The sequence below is a fragment of the Dama dama genome, chromosome 1 (genome assembly GCF_033118175.1).
Source record: "Dama dama isolate Ldn47 chromosome 1, ASM3311817v1, whole genome shotgun sequence".
In the NCBI taxonomy this organism is placed as follows: domain Eukaryota; kingdom Metazoa; phylum Chordata; class Mammalia; order Artiodactyla; family Cervidae; genus Dama; species Dama dama.
The window spans coordinates 39,652,413-39,668,747 of record NC_083681.1 but is presented as its reverse complement, the minus strand read 5'-3'; the positions used below and the strand labels follow the sequence as shown (position 1 = coordinate 39,668,747).

The following is a 16,335-nucleotide window of genomic DNA, read 5'->3' as shown; positions in this document are numbered from 1 at the left end:
AACACAGAAATGAATATAAACTTAGAAAACTTCCTTTAATATGCTTTCATTGGGAAGTTTGACCTTATCAGCCTTGTAACTTTCTCACTGCTGCAAGTGTAGGGGTAGCGGGGCAAGGGGCTATTTGACAGGGAAGACAGGCAGACAGTACAGTGCCAGGGAATAAGAAAAATGGGAATCCACCCATACTGTGTCTACAATGATGTATCACTTATTAGCTATATTGAACCTCAGCACCCTCTGTAAAATGATTATATCAATCCATACATTCTATGACTGTTTGTAGAATCATATAACTGTTTATATAAAAGCTTCTAGAACAGAGCTTATCACCTGTTTTGTCCCTAGAGTTTTTACTCATTTTTTCCATTCATTCACTCATGCTTATACTGGTATTTGCATGGAAATTTGGTAAAGCAGAAGAATTGCAGTATCAAAATAACATTAATATAAATTAATGTAAATTTCATGTTTCCAAAGTGTTTTGCTCTTTTCAGTCTTAGAGCAAAGCTGTGGAGGAAGTTATTTATATCTCTGCTAACAATTAGGCTAGTGAGGCATATAGTATGACACAACTTGTTTAGGAACAGAGGTCTAATGGAGCTAGAGTCAGAGCCCACGCCCTACATTCCTCCTGCTGAGGTCTTAGAAGGGAATATGTGGGCATCAGAAGTAAATGATAAAGGGATACATGCTGTGAAAGACTTTTGCCTTAGAGGAGCGTGAGCTGTTTATGTGGGTGAGCCCTTGTCCCTTCTTATCTTCTCAGCACCACACACTCAGTGCCTCATTCATGGTGTCCTCATCTAGGCAAAGTGCCTGGATGTGTGTCCATGTTAACATGTGAAATACTTAATATTCTCATGCTTAAACGTGCAGAGGAAAGGCAAAGCCCTTGTTAGTTAATTTATATTCCGCATGCCGTTGACTTGTCCTTCTTGGTGATGCGTTCCCACAGAATGATCTGATTGGTCAGAGTTTGTTTGACTACCTGCATCCTAAAGATATCGCCAAAGTCAAGGAGCAGCTCTCCTCTTCCGACACCGCACCCCGGGAGCGGCTCATAGATGCAAAAAGTGAGTTTGGGAGCCGCCGAGCGCCCGGCTGCACGGCGTGTGCTCTGCCGGCCTCAGTGGCTGGGTTCCTACCTCTCTGCCCTTTATCTGGGTCACAAGAACTCTTTGGCTAAACGGAATTATTATATTACTTCATGTTTGTTTCTCTTCTGGTTTACATAAAGAGGAAAAAAATTCAACGTCCTAATTCGTGAGGGGAAAAACAGCCATTTTCATTTGATTCTTTCTGATTTTTAGTTAATTTTTTTTTTTCAGGATCTAAAAATCCCCAGTTGTATGTTCCTGAGTTAAAAGGGTTCACATCAGTTTGATTTGTTCCCCCCCAGAAAATCACTTCTGTGTGTCTGAGTTGTACTCATGCAGCCTCGTAAGATGAAAAAGTCTAAATATGACATCTCTCTGACCAAAGTGGCTTCTCTTGAGGTTCCTCCCTTGCCGCCCCAACCTGCCTCCCTGCTTTCTCGTGGCAGCGGTGGAGCACCACTCACATCCTCCCCCGGCTTCCTGCACCCGCCCCTGTGCCTGCCAGAAGCTCTCTCCCCCTTCAGTCCCACGGGGAGCTCTGCACTCCAGCAGTTAAGAGCATGGACTCCAGAGTCAGAGGCAGGGCTCAAATCTTGGCTCCACCATTCACTAGCCGCATGACCTTGAGCAAGTTACTTAACCTCTCTGTGCCTCAGCTTCCTTACCTGCACAGTATTACTGATTTCATCAGGTTGTTGTGAGGATTTAATATGCTAAAAACATAGAGCACATTGTTTCCAGCACATAGTGAGCACAACGTTGTATTTACCTTGGCCCAGTGCCGTAATAGCCTAACTAGTTTCCTGCTCCCAAGCTCTCCATTATAGTCTCTGGAAGGAGATAACCACCAGAGGAATCTCCTTTAAGTCATCCTTTTCACTAAGGCACTCCTCGTCTTCCTATAAGTACAGTGTAGTGCCTGCCCTCTGTTGCCCTTTATAGTCTGGGCCTGCAGTTTTCTTAGTGACCCCAGGAGGACGAGGTGGATGCTGTTTGGTCCTTGCCTCTAAGGCTGTTTCCCATGTAGTCAGGGCGACGAGGAGACCACACCGTGTGTAATAGGTGCAGCCATGTACGTAGTACCAGCCACAGAACGATGATTCATCCTCACGTGGGTGTGGGCACAGGCATCATGGAGTAGGTGACAGCTCCAGGTGGGTCTGAAAAGATGAATTAATATTTGCCAGGTGATGAAGGGAGGAAAGTAGCAGAGGAAATGATTGGTGGATGGGGGCAGAAGGGTGATGCTGGGGTTTGCTGGTGCTGCTGGAGAAAAACATGCAGCGGAGGGGGAGGGCTGGACCACACAGACCTTCTCGTCTGTGAGGACACAGTGAGGGGCTGCAGGGTTGGGGTGGGGGGCAGGCTCAGATCCCCAGCTTCTGTGCTAACAAGTAGCCCATGTTTCTGTCAGGATGACAGTCAGGCTTTTTCTCCAGAGATTCTAATTCAGTGGGTCCAAAACTAGAATTCAAACCACAAATATGAGCCACATATATGATTTTAAATTTCCTGATAGCTACATTTTAAAAAGTAAAAATAAATGCAAAACTAATTTTAATACTATCTTTTATTTAACACTAAATCCAAAAGGAAGTCTTTCTGATTTTTTTTTTTTTTTTTTTTTTTGCACTAAGCCTTTGAAATCTTGGGTATATTCACATTTGGAACATGCCTCCAATTTGAAGATCCCAGTAGCTGCATGTAGCTAGTGGCTCCCACACCAGGCAGCACTGATCTAGAATGCGGCTCAAGCATCTTCAGGTTGATAGAGCGTCTGGGGGTTCTGGCATCCAGCCAGGCTTGAGAACTTGAGTCAGCCCTGCTGCCTCTTTTCCATTCCAGTGTCCAATTCCCAGCCCACCTTCTGCCTCCTCTGGGAAACACCGATTGTTTCTGCCCTTTATTTGGCCCTTCTCAGTCATACACCACGTGTGGCGTCAGCGCCGTCCTCCTGGTGAACTGCCATTTCCCCTGTTCAGCTCCTGCTGAGAAGAGGGTCCTGTGTCTATTTCTTTATTTCCCGGAGCACCGAGTCCGTTCAGCAGCAGCTGCATTCTCCGTGGTCTAGCAGCACTGCGGGCTGACAGCGCCCCATCCGTAGAGCTTCTGTGCAGCCTGTGAGGAGGAATGTCACTGTCAGATCCCCATTACAGAACAGAGGCAGGAAGGAAAAGGCTTTCTTCCAGGGCACGCTCCCCTGCCTGACAGACAACACGACCCTCGGTTTATCACGTTTTGTGTATTGATTTGCAGCTGGACTTCCAGTTAAAACAGATATAACCCCTGGGCCATCTCGATTATGTTCTGGAGCACGGCGTTCTTTCTTCTGTAGGATGAAGTGTAACAGGCCTTCAGTAAAAGTGGAAGACAAGGATTTCCCCTCCACCTGCTCCAAGAAAAAAGGTAACCACTTAAGAGTTCATTAAATCCTTTCACAGGTGAGGCTGGCTTTTCCCCAGAGGGGCGCTCAGCAGGGTGTGGGCTCAGAGCAGGCGGGTCGCAGGTTTGCAGCCAGGACCTCTGTGGCCCTGCTTCTGTGAGGGCAGTTGGGGAGCAGCAGGGAGGTAGAAAGCCCTGATGGAGTCATGGTGACAGATTCGTGGAAAGGCTTCCTCTCTGTTTAAATTCTCTTTGTTTTCATGTGGTTGGTCAGTCACAGTTCCCTGCTTCCCCAGCGCCTGCCAGAATTACCCTAAGTTCACCAGTGCCCACAGGTGCCTAGGAGCAGCAGACACGTCATTTCTCTTCTCTGGTGAAGTGTTTCTTCTCACCTTCCTGCCCCCTCCCACTCTGAACTCTCTTCTGAGTTCTTTCTGTTGGTTCCTTTCCAGCCTTCTTCTCTTAAGAGGAGTAGATACATACACAATCCATAGGTAATGTCATCCACCCATGTAGCTTTCAATGACATTTATATGCCAGTAACTTCCAGGCTCATATTTCTAGCCCACACTACTCTTTTGAACTCCAGATTTGTAAATTAACTGCTTATTTAATCTACCTGCTTGGACATCTCAAGGGCATCTCATAGGTGATACACGTAGAAGTAACCACCCAGGCTTCCTCTGGAATGTTAGTGGCAGTCCCTTGCATCTAGCTGTGTGTGCTAAGAGCCTGGGAGACACCCTCTCCCCGTTTCCCTCCCACCTGACCTAGGGTTCTAAAGTCTTGCTGCTGTGAATCACCCCTGCAGAAGTGTGTTTGTTACTTGAGCTATCACTCGATCGAGGCTGCCCTGGATCTCATAAGTCTGTTGAAGTACTCTCCTCACACTTTCCAGCCCTTCACATGGCCAGACTGACCTTCCTAAAAGCAAATCTATTTGTATCAGTCCCCTGTTTGAAACCCTTCAATGGTTCCCATTGCTCTTGCAGGCAAGTTTAAAATCTTTAATGTGACCCTGCAGCGCTCTCCCCTGACACTACTCCGTAGGTTTGAGCCATGCAGACCTCTGTTTGATGCCTCCAACCCCTTTTCACTCAACCTCTATGCACGTGGTGTCACCTCTGAAGGAAATGCCTCCCTCGCCACTGGCTCCCCTCCCTGGCTCTCTGCAGACCCTCCCTCAGAGTGGACCTTGATGTCTGTCACTCAGTCCCTCTGCCTGCCTTCTGTCTGCCTGTCACACCCTGCAGGTTTTCTTTCTAACACTTGCTTCCCATTGCAGTTATGTAGTTATTTGTGCGATTGTTTAAAGTACCTCTTCCCCATTAGGTTGTAAATTCCACAGAGGCGTGCCTGACTTGTTTTCCACTCTTTCCCAGTAACTAGCACAGATCCAATGCTTGGTAAATATTCCATAAGAATGTGTCTACTGGGACTTCCCTGGCAGTCCTCCACTGCAGTGGGGGCACAGGTTTTTGAGCCCTGGTTGGGGAACTAAGATCCCACGCTGCCTGGCAAGGCACCGCCCCCCCCCCCCCAAAAAAAAAAGATATATGTACTGTTGAAATTCATGGATGCTCCACACTTAACATGTCTCACATTGAAATCTTTTCTCCCTCTCCTCTAAAACATACTCTGTATTTTCTCCCCTGAGTCAACAATCTGTACTGGTAACCACTCAATCCAAAGAAGTTGGACTCATCTTTATTTTCTTTTTTCATACCAAATATTTGATACTCATACCGGATCCCCAGTGTTCAGCTGAGAAATTCTCCCGCATCCTTTCTGCCTCTTCCTCATCTTCACAGCACTGCCATAGTAAATCCCCGGCATATCTTGCTGTATTACTATCCTCTTCCTGGCTTTTACTATCTTCCAGTACCCCCCGTCACTAAAGCATCCAAATCGTGATGTGATTTTGCTGTTTCTCCACCGTAAGTGCCCTTGGAAGCTCTCCATTTCCGATCTGGAAAAGGTTAACACCTTTGTGAGCAAATGATCCAAGGCCCCGACAATATGCTGCCAGCCTGCCTTCCCCGCACTTACCCCCAGCAGCTCCCTTTTCACTTCACCTGCATGGAGCTGTCTGCTGTTTGCTGCACAGGATACCCCTCTGGGTCTTTGTACCTTCTCAGCCTTTACACATTCTGGTCCTTTAGCCAGTGCTCATCCTTCCCGGCCCTCCTCCTACACAGATCTTCCGGGCAGCCTGCCTCTGCCCAGGGAGATTGTGCTGCTCCTTCCTTGGTGTATGTGATGCCCATTTGGTGTCATCATTGCTACGAAACACACATGATGCGGGATCATGCCTGATCTGTCTGTCTTTCTCTTTCACTTGATGCTAACTTCTGGACAGTAGGCTTTGATTTTTATATTTTCAGTCCCTCCCTACATCCCAACGCACGATAGGCTGCCTGTGCCTCCAGGCCCCAAAGCCCCACTGACATTGGACTTTGCTTTCCAGCAGATCGAAAAAGCTTCTGCACAATCCACAGCACAGGCTATCTGAAAAGCTGGCCGCCCACAAAGATGGGGCTGGACGAAGACAACGAGCCAGACAACGAGGGGTGTAACCTCAGCTGCCTCGTCGCCATCGGACGGCTGCACTCTCACATGCTTCCACAGCCGGCAAATGGGGAGATCAGGGTGAAGTCAATGGAGTATGTCTCCCGGCACGCGATAGACGGGAAGTTTGTTTTTGTAGACCAGAGGTAAGAGTCTGCACGTTACCCTTGGACAGTCTGGCAGCAGATTTTCAACCCTGAGTAAAGCAGAGCAGACTGGCTGCCTTTCATAAGGACAGAGTGGATCTGCTGAAAAATGAGACCTAGTGGGTTATCATCATAAATACAGAGATTTTCTCCGTGTCATTCTTTGGCAGGTAGAGTCAGTGAAGTGGGGTGGCTTGATGTCCGTGGCTAAAAGAGAAATAAGAGGCATAGCATGCTCTCTGAATCTATGGAGTGTTCCATTAATTACTGTGAATTCTGGGATGTGGGACTTGGAAAAGATTATCTAGTCTTGAGCTATCAATACAGTAGTCATTGGCTATAGTAACCCCATGTGGCAATTTAATTTAACCAATTAAAATTAAATAAAATGTGAAATTAAATTCCCCCAGCTCACTAACCACATTTCAAGTATTAGTAGTCACATGTGGCTTCCCTGGTGGCTCAGCTATGGAGAATCTGCCTGCCAATGCAGGAGACACGGGTTCAGTCCGTGGGTCAGGAAGATCCCCTGGAGAGGGAAATGGCAGCCCACTCCAGTATTCTTGCCTGGGAAATCCCATGGACAGAGGAGCCTGGTGGGCTGCAGTCCATGGGGTCACAAAGGATTGGATACAAGTCAGTGACTAAACAGCAGCAGCAGTGGCTAGTGGTGCCTGAATGGAACATTTCTGTCTTCACAGAAAGTTCTGCTGGACTAGACCCTGGACAGTCTCATTCTTTATGGGTGATGAACTGAGGCTCAGCCTGAAGACCAGCCCCCTCCAAGATTCGTAACTTGTTGGCAGCAGACCTGGACTAAGAACCCAACTTTCCCCTGCTCTCTGCTGCCTCTTTACAAGTATCCACAGGCTAGTAATTTTTGTGGCTACTGGAAACAGCCACTAAATACTAGAAAAGGAGGCAGTCACTTCTCAAGGTCCCTGTGGGCCCCACAACTGGGGCTTCTGGTCACTCTGATAAAAAGCAGGCAGTAAATTAGAGAAGCTTTGACCTGGAGTTTAGAGTCCTACCACTTTTTTTAATCTAAAACAGTTACTACTTTTAAACCTAAAATTTGATGTCTTGTGCTAACAGCTCCTCTGAAAGTCTTTGCTTTCGCGCTCTGTTTTTGTAACCCCGATTAAAGTCAGCTTCATGAGATAGAACAAAACCCATGTAATAAGCCCTCTGAACTCACCCAGCTTTGACCTTGTTTTCATTGGCTGTAGCAGGAGTCATCCACTGCAGAGATGCTGTTAATTGAATGATTTTTTCTTTTTTTTTTTTAAAAAAATTTTTTTTCCCTTTTAGGGCAACAGCTATTTTGGCATATTTACCACAAGAACTTCTAGGCACGTCGTGTTATGAGTATTTCCACCAAGACGACATAGGACATCTCGCAGAATGTCATAGGCAGGGTAAGCTGCTGGGCTCTACACCAGGTCTTAAGTTTCAAGTGTCCCCCCGCTTCTAGACATGTCCACGGACCCTTGCAGGGCAATCTGCCCCCGTGAGGTGGCAGTCAGCCAGCCCAGGGACCTGCAGGCCAGAACGTCTGGGAGGAGAGGATGCTGCTCCTTCCCCCAGGCCCCATCTACCCCCTTCCAGATAACCCCCCACCCTGACTGCCTAGCAGATCTCTACGCAAGCCGGGGCAATTTCTGGAAGGCATCTCTGGTTCAGAGGGTTTCCCTGGACTATGTAAAGATTTGGTATGGCCCAAGCAGATCTAATTTTCTACAAATCCCTGTACCACCTCCTGCATTTTCCTCTTGGTTAATGGTGCAGTTACATACATGGCCTCCTGAGACAGTAGCCAACATTGACTCCCTCCTTTACTCTTTGCTCCATCAGAACGGTTCATTCACCTCAGCCATGCATCTCCAAAGAGGCCCCTTTCTGCCAACCCCCTGGTGCGGTCGTGGTACCCACCTGATAATTGTGATGGACTTGCCTCTGACCCGCCAATCCATCCTCCATTGCTGTCCCACTTAGGCTCTGACAGGCTGAGCCTGATAATTCACATCTCTGCTCAGAGCCCCTGCCTAGTCACCTCTGACAGATGCTCAAGACCCTTCACGTCCTGGCGCTGAGCCACCTCCCCAGCTTCACCTCCCTGCCTGATCCCTGTATGCAGAGGCCTTGTCCTCCAGACACACTGACGTCTTACCATTCCCTCTCCCAGCCCACGCCCTGCCACTCCTCGGGTAGCACTGGGTTCTTCCCTCCTTCCTTTTGGCAAACTTGTATTCACCCCTGAAGGCTCTGATCTCCTCTGCGAGGCTGTCCCTCATTCCTCTCCTGAGGGGCAAGTCATATCCTGTCTCCTCTTTTGTCTCTAGTACCTGGCGCATGAAGCATACTTGCTACATATTTGTTACATGAAAGAATGAGGTTTCCATGGGTGAGATGCTCTCTGAATCCGGATGTCCTCTGGACATCCGGCTTTGTGATGGGGAGATAACATGGTCCCTGTGGATCGTGCCTTCTTTTGTGTGGCGTTCACTTCTTAGATGAATCCAGTTAAATGTCTAGAATGCACTGTTATTTCCTTCATTTCATACACTCTGAAGAACAGTGACAGGTTCACAACCAAATTGGAAGGCTCAGAATCAGGCTCTCAGAAACATCCTCTTCTCTGAGGTGCCACCTCCCATGGCTTATTAAAGAGGGGATGGCCTTGGAGCCTGAGCACATTTAGGATTTGGTTAGTTTAATGCATTGTTCTGAGGGAACAATAATGTTCATGGTTTCTTTGTATTATCAGTTTTACAGACAAGAGAAAAAATTACCACTAATTGCTACAAGTTTAAAATCAAAGATGGTTCTTTCATCACACTAAGGAGTCGGTGGTTCAGTTTCATGAACCCTTGGACCAAGGAAGTAGAGTACATTGTCTCCACCAACACCGTTGTTTTGTAAGTGTCTTTCCTATTTCAGAAGCTCCCTTGCTTCAAGGAGAAATGCCTTGGGCCCCTTACCTGGGAAGGAGGATACAGGCAACAACCAGTATCCCATCCTTTATTGTCATCTTGCTAATATCCTGTGAAGCCTCAGGACTGGCAGAAGCCAGAAGGTGGCTAACAAAGGACACGCTTCAGTACTCAGAACTCTCAGGCCCCCAGCTGCTGGAAAGGCTCTTGGAGACAGCAGCCTTTCCTTCCCGACAAAGCAGCCAGCCTCTGAGTTCTGCAGGCCTGGCATCCAGTGGTGTCGCTATGGAGGGAAGGGTTGATAACCCTTGAAAGGCTCACCAGCCCATTCGGGCCTTGGCAGAGGAGGGGTGGGGATCTGTGCCCCCCAGGCTGGTGGCCTGAGCACTCACCGCTGCTGGAATGATGCCTCAAAGGCTGCCACCTGCTGGGCGAGCAGGGAAGGGAAGGCCCCCACCCTGCCGCCTGCTCCCCTCATCTCCTTCCTGGTAATGTGCAACCCCCCACCCGTAGGTAGAGCTGACTGAGGGGCTGGGGTCGGTGCCTTGCCGGCTGCCTGGAGAGGAGCCTCGCGGCAGCGGCAGTGGCTGCTGCATCACCACCCCCGCTGGACCACACCCTGCGTGTGCTAGGAAGGCGGGAGCCCCGGACGCTCTCTGCCGTGTCCTCTGACAGCGAGGAGACCCGCTGAGCCACTCAGACACCTGGTTTTCTGGCCTGTCCAGGTCCAGAGTGGACACCGGACACCTTGGCCAAGGTGAAAGGTGCACAGTTCTGGGCGGGCCTGACTCACGTTTCCTTGTTGCTGGGATGTTCACAGAGCCAACGTCCTGGAAGGCGGGGACCCCAGCTTCCCGCAGCTCACAGCGTCCCCCCACAGCATGGACAGCATGCTGCCCTCTGGAGAAGGTAACTATGTGCCACCGGGGTGCTGGGGCTTGCCCGTGAGGAGCTGCTTGTGGCCACCACCCCTCTCCCCCATGTTTGGGCTCCCCGGCCACCATATTCTGTGGAACAAGGAGGGGGGGCCTCGCGGGAGTGATCACTAAGGACCCTGCCATCTCACTTTCTCTGTTGAGCTTGAAATACTGGGAACTTGGTTTTGCCTTTCCTGAGGCTGCCTGGACCCCGGAAGCCCGTGAAATGGCCAGCGCCTTGCTGCGTGTGCTGTCCTCCACGGTGTTGCCCAGCAGCTGTGATGTGAAGGGCTCTTCGGTCACAGCCACTGGCTCCTGAGGTGGGAGGAGGGTGTCTGTCAGCACCGCGGGGTGAGCCGTGCTGGGCCCCTCCCCCAACCCGGCCTTGGCCGCCGCTGTGTGCCCCCGACTCCTTCCTGGGCCTGCTGCCGCTTGCATGGCTTCAGTCCCCATCTCTTCGTCGATGAATCCTACATTCGCTCCCTCCAGGCCTGTTCCTCCAGCTGCCTCCTGGAGTCCCAAAGGAGGCACCTATAACTCCGCACGTCCACGTAGTTTTTCCGCATAACAGCAGCCCCCCACCCCCAACCTGGTTGGTTAAGCCAGAAACCATGACTCCTACCTCTCTCCCATTACATGGAAACACGAAATCCTGCCCCTTCTACCTTTAAACCTCCCCATCGCCACCTTCCCCATCTGTTGCCTGGATTACTGCAGGTAACTCCCCAGCCCTCGTCTCACGCTCCCCACTCTGTGCCCCGTCCTCCACTGCAGTTCGCTGTGCGGTGACCTCAGTGACCTGCGTCTGAGTTGGTCCTCTGACGCTGCTTATCCCCTGTGGGTACGGCTCAAATCTGTTAGCGTGGCGTCCAAGGCCCTTCCTGGTCCGGCTGGTAGCTGCTTCTCCGTTTCATCGCTCACTTACTCCTCCACCATCACCGCACTGAGTTTCTTGGTGTCATCTCCCAAGCTGTGCCCTCCTCGGGGCTCTGGTGTACACCGGCGGCTGTGCCTGGAACGCGTTCCCTTCCTTTCCTCTCTGCCCCCCTGATACGTGCTCCTCTCACGAGACCCAGCTCAGAGTTAGTCTCCTCCAGGAAGTGGCACCTGGCCCCGGACGCCTGGTGCCGCCCTGCCAGACTTAGCACAGTGCACTCCAGCCCTTGTCTGTCTTACGTGTCCCGCTTAGACTGTGAGCTCCTTGAGGGCAGGTATGCGGACTTAATCTCTGTGCCCCTGGCCTGCAGCACAGTGGCGTTCAGTAAATGTATGTGGCGTGCATGAATAATTAGAGGCTATGTATCAGCATGTCTGATCCTGGAAGGAAACGTGAGCTTTTTCCTGCTGGAATGCCCTTTCTTGAAAAGCCATGGCTCTCATGTCCTCCGGGCACAACCCTAAGGTTGAACTTCAAGTGGATCATGGGAAGAACTGGTTTTAATTCAACATGTAATGGCGTCTTCTCCCTCGGTTTTCCCCTTTCCCACTCTCAGATTCCTCTGTTGTAGGTGGCCCGAAGAGGACCCACCCCACTGTTCCAGGGATTCCAGGGGGAACCAGGGCTGGGGCAGGAAAAATAGGTCGCATGATTGCTGAAGAAATCATGGAAATCCACAGGCAAGTAACACCTAGCTCTTCCCTTAAACCAGTGTTCATACTGTGGCATTTTGCCCCCAGGGGGACGATTTGTTGATGTCTGGAGACATTTCTGGTTGTCACAGCTGAGTGGGAGGTTGCTGCTAAACATCCCGGGGAGAGAGGACAGGGATGCTGCTTGCTAAACATCCTGCAGTACACTGGACAGCCCTCCCAACCCCTGCCCCCTGAGAGAGAATTTTTCAGTCCAAAATGTCAGGAGTGTCGGGATTAAGAAGAAGTGCCTTTAAATAAAAAAAGCTGAACCTGAATAGGTCAGCACTAAAGGGAACTCTGGGAGGCCCAGCTTTCTTATTACTTTGTGTAGGACCCAAGGAGCTTCCCAGTGGATAGATGAGCGCTGACATCACAGGACTGCAGAAGCAGAGCCGTGAACTGCCATGATCCCAGCCTAACACTTCCGGTCGAAAAGCTGCCTGGGATTAGTAATAGAGGCCAAGCTAATCAGCTCCTAATAGAAACTTGCGTGGGTGGGCCTTCTTTTCCATATGAAAGAGGAGAAGCTCAAGTAGTTTACCTGAGTCCTGGGCCTCTGTTCAGGAGAGTCACTCAACTTCTTGGACTCTGTTGACTTAAACCATAAAAGGAAGGCAATTATCTGTCTCCCCCAGATTGCTCTAGGACTGTGAGAGAACTCAGGAAAGTTCCTAGAACTGACATGTGGTGTCATGTAGCGACAGAAACTGACAAGTGGTGAGTGCTCAAAATTGTTAATTAAACCTAAGTCTTTAAGAGCAGTCATTGAGTAGGAAGCAGTAATTATAAGTCCGTTTGAATTTAGAGAATGGAGAGGGTGGAAACCAGGTCCTTGGGAATGCAAACTTAATGGGACATAATCAAAGGATCCCTGCTGCCACTGGATTGATTCTCTGAGGAGAACTGGAAGCTGGCCTTGTTTTCTAATTGGCCACAGAGGGGCTCTTATCCCAGTGGGTAACACAGTTCTGTTCCAGCCCTTCAGGAAGGACAGATGTGGCTGCTTCAGTCTGTTTCAGGAAGGAGATGCGGGTGGGGCGGTGTGCAGTGATAATGTGGTGCTGATCAGCCACTGTGTGCATACCCAGTGCTTTGCTTGAAACCATCCAAGAATAGTATAAAACAGCCCTTGAATCTTTGCGAAGCCTATTTTCTTCATGATAAAAGCAAAAACGAAGATTCCTTGGGCAGAAGCAAACAAGGGAGGAAGGGTTTGAACTTGGCTTTAGCTGAGTTTTGTGATGAAGGTGTACATTCCTTCTAAAAAAGACAGCCACATGTTTGAGTGGGCATGTAAGTGGCATATTCAGGATTAAAAAAGAAAGAAAAAAGGCCACCTGCCTGGGCAGCTTCTTTGTAGGAAAGAACCACAGAGCTGTGATGGGAGAGTCCTAAGAATTCTAAGAAATGATGCTGAGAAGTTGAGACTGGAAGAAAATGTTAAGACCCCATGCATTGTAGAGTGCTGAGCAATGTGTGTTAATAAGCCTCAAAGTTGGATTGGAATAGGAAGAGATGAAGGTGAGCATGCTTAATGACTCAAAATGAGGCCCACTCTAGAGTGATAATTGTGTTGAAAAGAGAAATCAGTAATTTAAGGACTAGATATTGAAGATGAAATAAGTAATGATGAAAAGGCAATTCCAAGATAGGGAAACTGGGGCAATAGTGGTTCCACATATGTAGGTAGGGAAAAGTAGGAGACATTCAATAATTTTTTCTATAAGCAATTAGTAGTCATCTGTGTGAGTGAAGAATACCTGGTGTATAGTAGTTGTATCCTGCCTTTGAGGAGCTTATGGTCCAGAGGGGGTAGAGAGAGAGATCTTGTTTACTCAGAAATTACAGAACTAGGCAGTACAGCCAAGAGCCAAGTCTCCTGGGCAGTGGAGGGGTCTCAGGGTCACCCAGAAGCTGCGTTCATTCATCCATGTAGGTGCTAAGAGCCTGGTAGTCACAGCTGCCACTCAAGTCTCCCTTATTCTCTAGCTGTGGTGCCCCGTCATGCTTTCCCTTCCTGAGGGTCTTCAGCTTGACAAGAGTTTATGTGGATTTATATTCTAAGTCTTTGCCTCTCTAAACCTACTATGCTGAGAAATAAGCTAGCTGAGAAGGACTTGAACCCGTTTTTCATCACCTGTTTCCTTAGACGATGACGACTATGCCTGCAAGACTAGTTTCTAGGTGTGGCTGAGCTGCCCCAGCACCCTCCTTCTGAGCATTCACTAGCTAAGCAGTGTTTGTGGGTTAGAGGATAAATCATTTGCTGTGGAGTCTAGTTCATCTATCAGAGATACAGGTTGGACTTCGAAAGTTCTACCAATCCACTCTGAGATCTGGCTGTGAGATTGGCCACCTACTTGAAATTCAAAAACCTGAAATCTAAATGTTAATCCAAGGGCTTTGTCAGTGATAAGCTTGCCTCCAGGATTTTCTAGATCAGGTGCCAATGGGATAAATCCAGCTTATCACCTATACATAAAGTTTTATTGGAACACAGCTACACCCATTCGTTTGCATATGGTCTTGGCTTTTTTTTTCCAGCTATAGTGGCAGAGTTCAGTAGTTGTGACAGAGGCCATATAGCCTACAGAGCCTAAAATAATTACTCTCCTACCCTTTACTGAAGGCTTGCCAATCCCTATTCTAGATCTTCTCACCTCCATCCCTCATCAAAACACACACACTCCACTGAAAAAAAGGAAAGGCAATGTAACTAACTCCTCTTTTCTCTGACAGGATAAGAGGGTCATCGCCTTCCAGCTGTGGCTCCAGCCCATTGAACATCACAAGTACACCTCCCCCTGATGCCTCTTCTCCAGGAGGCAAGAAGGTAGGGCTGATGACTCTTAGACTAAGGCCCTTCTTCATGTAGAGAGCTCTTGCCCAAGTTCTGAAATACTGGAAGTGGGAGTATGTAATTGTGGTTGCTGAAACAAGTAGGACCCTTTTTTCCTCCTTGAAGTAACTGCATCTGTGTTAGGTGAGGCCCAAAGCACCCCAGTGGACTAGGGAGGCTTGCTGACATCCTTAGAGGGTTTATCCTGTGTGAGCAGAGGCAGGCGGAAAGAGGCTGTAAGGATTGGAGAGCTGTTAGTCCATTGCATGGAAGGAGGAATTCAAGAGCTCCCATGAAGGAAGGATTCCCCGGTCTGTAAAACTACCTATTCTCTGCCAGGAATCTTCAAGGGAGAAAGTATCATTAGTGTCGAGCGCAGGCTCTGGAAAGAGTGGTACCAGCGGTGCTTTGGAAGGCAAGTCATGCCGGTGCAGCTGCAGAATGCTTAGGGATCTGCCTGGTTTTCTCTGATGGGACAGCGTTAAGTACAAGTAGTTTATCTGTTGCCAGCCCTAATGAAGAACTGACCAGAAGACTACACTATGGTCTCAGAAACCAATAATCTGTTTTCATTTTTGGAGCTGAGAATTTGTAAGCCTAGGCCAATGTTAATTGTAAATCATAAATCTATTTATAGTGTCTGATGTTAACATAGGTTAGGATGACCCAGATGGCCAGCATCTTGAGACATAAAGTCTTCCTTCCCCTATCTCCCAAAACATAGACACAGAGAAAGAATTTACCCAGATTGGACTCCTAAGGCACACACTGTATCAAAAGCAGGGCATGGGTTTTCAAAACTTGGCTTCTTAGAGGCTCAGGTTACCAGGAGCTGTGGTGCTGCCAGGTAGGGAGGGGCTGCAGAGGGGGCCAGCTGATGAGAAAGATAAGGTCAGGACTCCTGCTTCTACCAGGGTAGCTTTATTTCTGTTTTATGATGTGTGTCTTCCATAAAAATTTTTATTTGGAAAAAGGTTTGAAAGCCATTAATGGGGAAGAGCACATTTGGAAGAGAGACCTGGGTTTGAAGCCTGCCTTTGCCATGCAGTGGTGTGTGGCCTTGTATAATTTTTTAAGCCCTTGATTTCTCTATAATGAGGCTAATAATAGGCTAGGGCAGCCAGCATCTTTGCACATGAAGTCCTGTTATGAGAGAATGTATGTGGAAGTGCCTGGTTGGTAATGACCTGAGCATAGCATCCATAGATGAAGTCTGGCCTGGGCACAGCCCTCCCCACTGCTCACAGGCTGAGCTCTCAGCCGTGTTTTGTTATACTGCTAGGTCCTTCTTCCATACTGGATCCACCATCTTAGTGTGGTATCCTTTTCTCTGGGTCTCAATCCAGCTTGTAGGCACTTGACTTTCTGGCATTGCCAAGAGTCCCGCTATTCTATTTTGGAAGGTTGTCACTTCAGTGCTTAGATATTATTCAGACAACTTTCGTATACAGTCTCTCATTTTCTCACAACCTCACAGGTGGCAAAATCCAGGCTACCACGTGGTATATGACTAGCCCAGGATTTAGTAAGTATGGCCCCAAACTAAATTCAGGTCTCTTGACTTCTGATTCTTTTCACACCAACAACTGCCAGAGATCTGAATGTATATTGTACATCACAGAGCCCAAGTATTTTTGAGGCATTTATGGAAAATGTTTCCTTTTCTTTGGGCTTATAAAAGTGGATCTGAGAAGAAATTCTGAATGTATTCTGAGTCAGCAGCAGCAGAACTTATAAGACGGGCATCTAAACAAGACAGAGTTTAAAAAGATAGCATTAACTAGTATACCAAAGTCACGAGAGTAAAGGTGGCCCCGG

At 48.5% G+C, this 16,335-nt stretch overlaps 1 protein-coding gene across 7 annotated transcripts in view; it reads left to right on the top strand.

Annotated features, from left to right (window-relative positions):
- BMAL1 (basic helix-loop-helix ARNT like 1) overlaps positions 1 to 16,335 on the top strand; it is a 107,382-nt gene that overhangs the window by 87,002 nt on the left and 4,045 nt on the right. For 3 of the 7 annotated variants that reach the window (XM_061147356.1, XM_061147338.1, XM_061147347.1), the window contains 8 exons: positions 959 to 1,076; positions 3,357 to 3,506; positions 5,950 to 6,196; positions 7,508 to 7,614; positions 8,964 to 9,114; positions 9,950 to 10,038; positions 11,540 to 11,663; positions 14,418 to 14,511. In XM_061147356.1, the coding sequence (XP_061003339.1) occupies positions 959 to 1,076; positions 3,357 to 3,506; positions 5,950 to 6,196; positions 7,508 to 7,614; positions 8,964 to 9,114; positions 9,950 to 10,038; positions 11,540 to 11,663; positions 14,418 to 14,511 (1,080 nt within the window). The remainder of the gene's footprint in view (positions 1 to 958; positions 1,077 to 3,356; positions 3,507 to 5,949; positions 6,197 to 7,507; positions 7,615 to 8,963; positions 9,115 to 9,949; positions 10,039 to 11,539; positions 11,664 to 14,417; positions 14,512 to 16,335) is intronic. The other 4 variants (XM_061147368.1, XM_061147382.1, XM_061147375.1 and 1 more) reach the window with 3 other exon arrangements.